Below are 1,561 nucleotides of genomic sequence, written 5' to 3' on the forward strand. Positions count from 1 at the left end.
TAAATCCGAATTGCCTATCAGAAAGTCCATTCCCTGCTCTTAAAATTTCTTGTATCCTTTCAATAATTCTTTCAAACAATTTGCCCAACTCGTCAAGTAAGCAGATAGGTCTAAATGATGAGGAGGCATCCCCAGTCTTACCTGGCTTTCTCAGTAGGACCAATCTGACCATTTTCCATTTCGCCGAAAAGACACCATTCCTCAAGCATTCCCCAAAGCAAGCCAAAAGCTATGGAGATATACTTTCGAGTGACTCCTTTAACAGCGCTCCCGAGATACCATCGGGGCCCGGTGCCTTACCTCTTGCAATACGCTTCCCTACCGTTATTAGTTCAGGTTTGCTGACTAATACTTCTTCGTCTCCCTCCCTTATATTCATTTCCGTAATCTCGCATGTCCGAGGAGGAGGGAACAATGTAGAGACCACCTCCTCGACCGTCTCTGCAGGCAAACTTTCAATGGCAGATGGCGTTACCGGTCTAATATATTTTAGTAGCACTCTATAGGGTCTACCCCAAGGATCCCTATCGAGTGTAGCTAACAATTCCCGCCAAGCTCGATCTTTAGCCTTCCAGATCGCTTTACGAAGTTCTTCCCTGGCCAATTTTAACTCACCCCATAACATTATTAAGTGCTCATGTGAGTAGTGTCGCCTGCGCCTTGTTCTCACTACTGCTCTTCTACATTTAGAGCAGACCCTGTGTAATTCCGTAATATCATTGCTCCACCAATAGGCTGACGATTTGCCGGCCGGCCCTGAGCGTGGCATTGAGCTGTCCGCCAATTCCTTAAGATTATTTGTTATCCACTTAACTCTGTTCTCTATTGTTGTCTCCTCTGGGTTATCCCATGATTTTATAAGGAGGGAAGCCCTAGCTATGTCTAAATTAATTTTTTTAATATTCCAGCGTGGAAAATATTTCCGACTGATTCTATCCACCGGAGATCCTACTTGTTCGCTTATAAATTCAATTACGACGTACCGATGATCGGATAGTGTATCAACCGATTCGTTGACCCACCATCCCGTGACCAAATTATTGGCAGAAACTGACATCCACGAAACATCAACCACTAATAACCCTCTAGGGTGTACGCATGTATGTATAAATCTTCTATTCAAGAGCAACAGGTCAAGCGAATCCGCCCATTCCGCGAGAGCAAAACCCCTCGCATTTGTCCCAGTTGCATCCCACCTGCCCGATCTGGCGTTAAAGTCACCGAAAAAATATAAGGGTTTGCCCCTGTATCTCCACCTGATCATCTCCAAAGTCGCCAGGTATTCGGAGAAGTTCGCCAGATTTCTATTCAGAGAGAAATAGTGTAAACAGGGAAAGCCTGACGTCACCCCTTGCCACGTAATGGCAACTGACGTGTTCCGATCGGACGACAAGGCCCACCGGTTGTCCCCCTCTATGTACCACGGCTCTGCGATAAATGCTATATCTATGTATCCTCTGCATAAGTTGTGTACAATTAAATCTTGTGCCGCTCTCAAATGGTTTGTATTGGTTTGCAGTAATTTAGCCATTTAGAGAGTCGCATTCAATGGTATTAGTAG

General features: G+C 45.1%; 1 protein-coding gene across 1 annotated transcript; it reads right to left on the reverse strand.

The window, feature by feature from the left end:
* Positions 1-229: 229 nt before the first annotated feature.
* On the reverse strand, positions 230-1,531 carry LOC108764996 (uncharacterized). The gene has a single exon (XM_018513488.1). It carries the CDS (start codon positions 1,529-1,531, stop codon positions 230-232), a length of 1,302 nt encoding a protein of 433 aa, XP_018368990.1.
* Between the last annotated feature and the right edge of the window lie 30 nt (positions 1,532-1,561).

Source organism: Trachymyrmex cornetzi, unplaced genomic scaffold (assembly GCF_001594075.2).
Source record: "Trachymyrmex cornetzi isolate Tcor2-1 unplaced genomic scaffold, Tcor1.1 C3911203, whole genome shotgun sequence".
Taxonomy (NCBI): Eukaryota; Metazoa; Arthropoda; class Insecta; order Hymenoptera; family Formicidae; genus Trachymyrmex; species Trachymyrmex cornetzi.

Bases quoted from the DNA above. Each gene is read 5' to 3' on its own strand.
- LOC108764996 (XM_018513488.1), bottom strand. From the start codon at position 1,531: ATGGCTAAATTACTGCAAACCAATACAAACCATTTGAGAGCGGCACAA.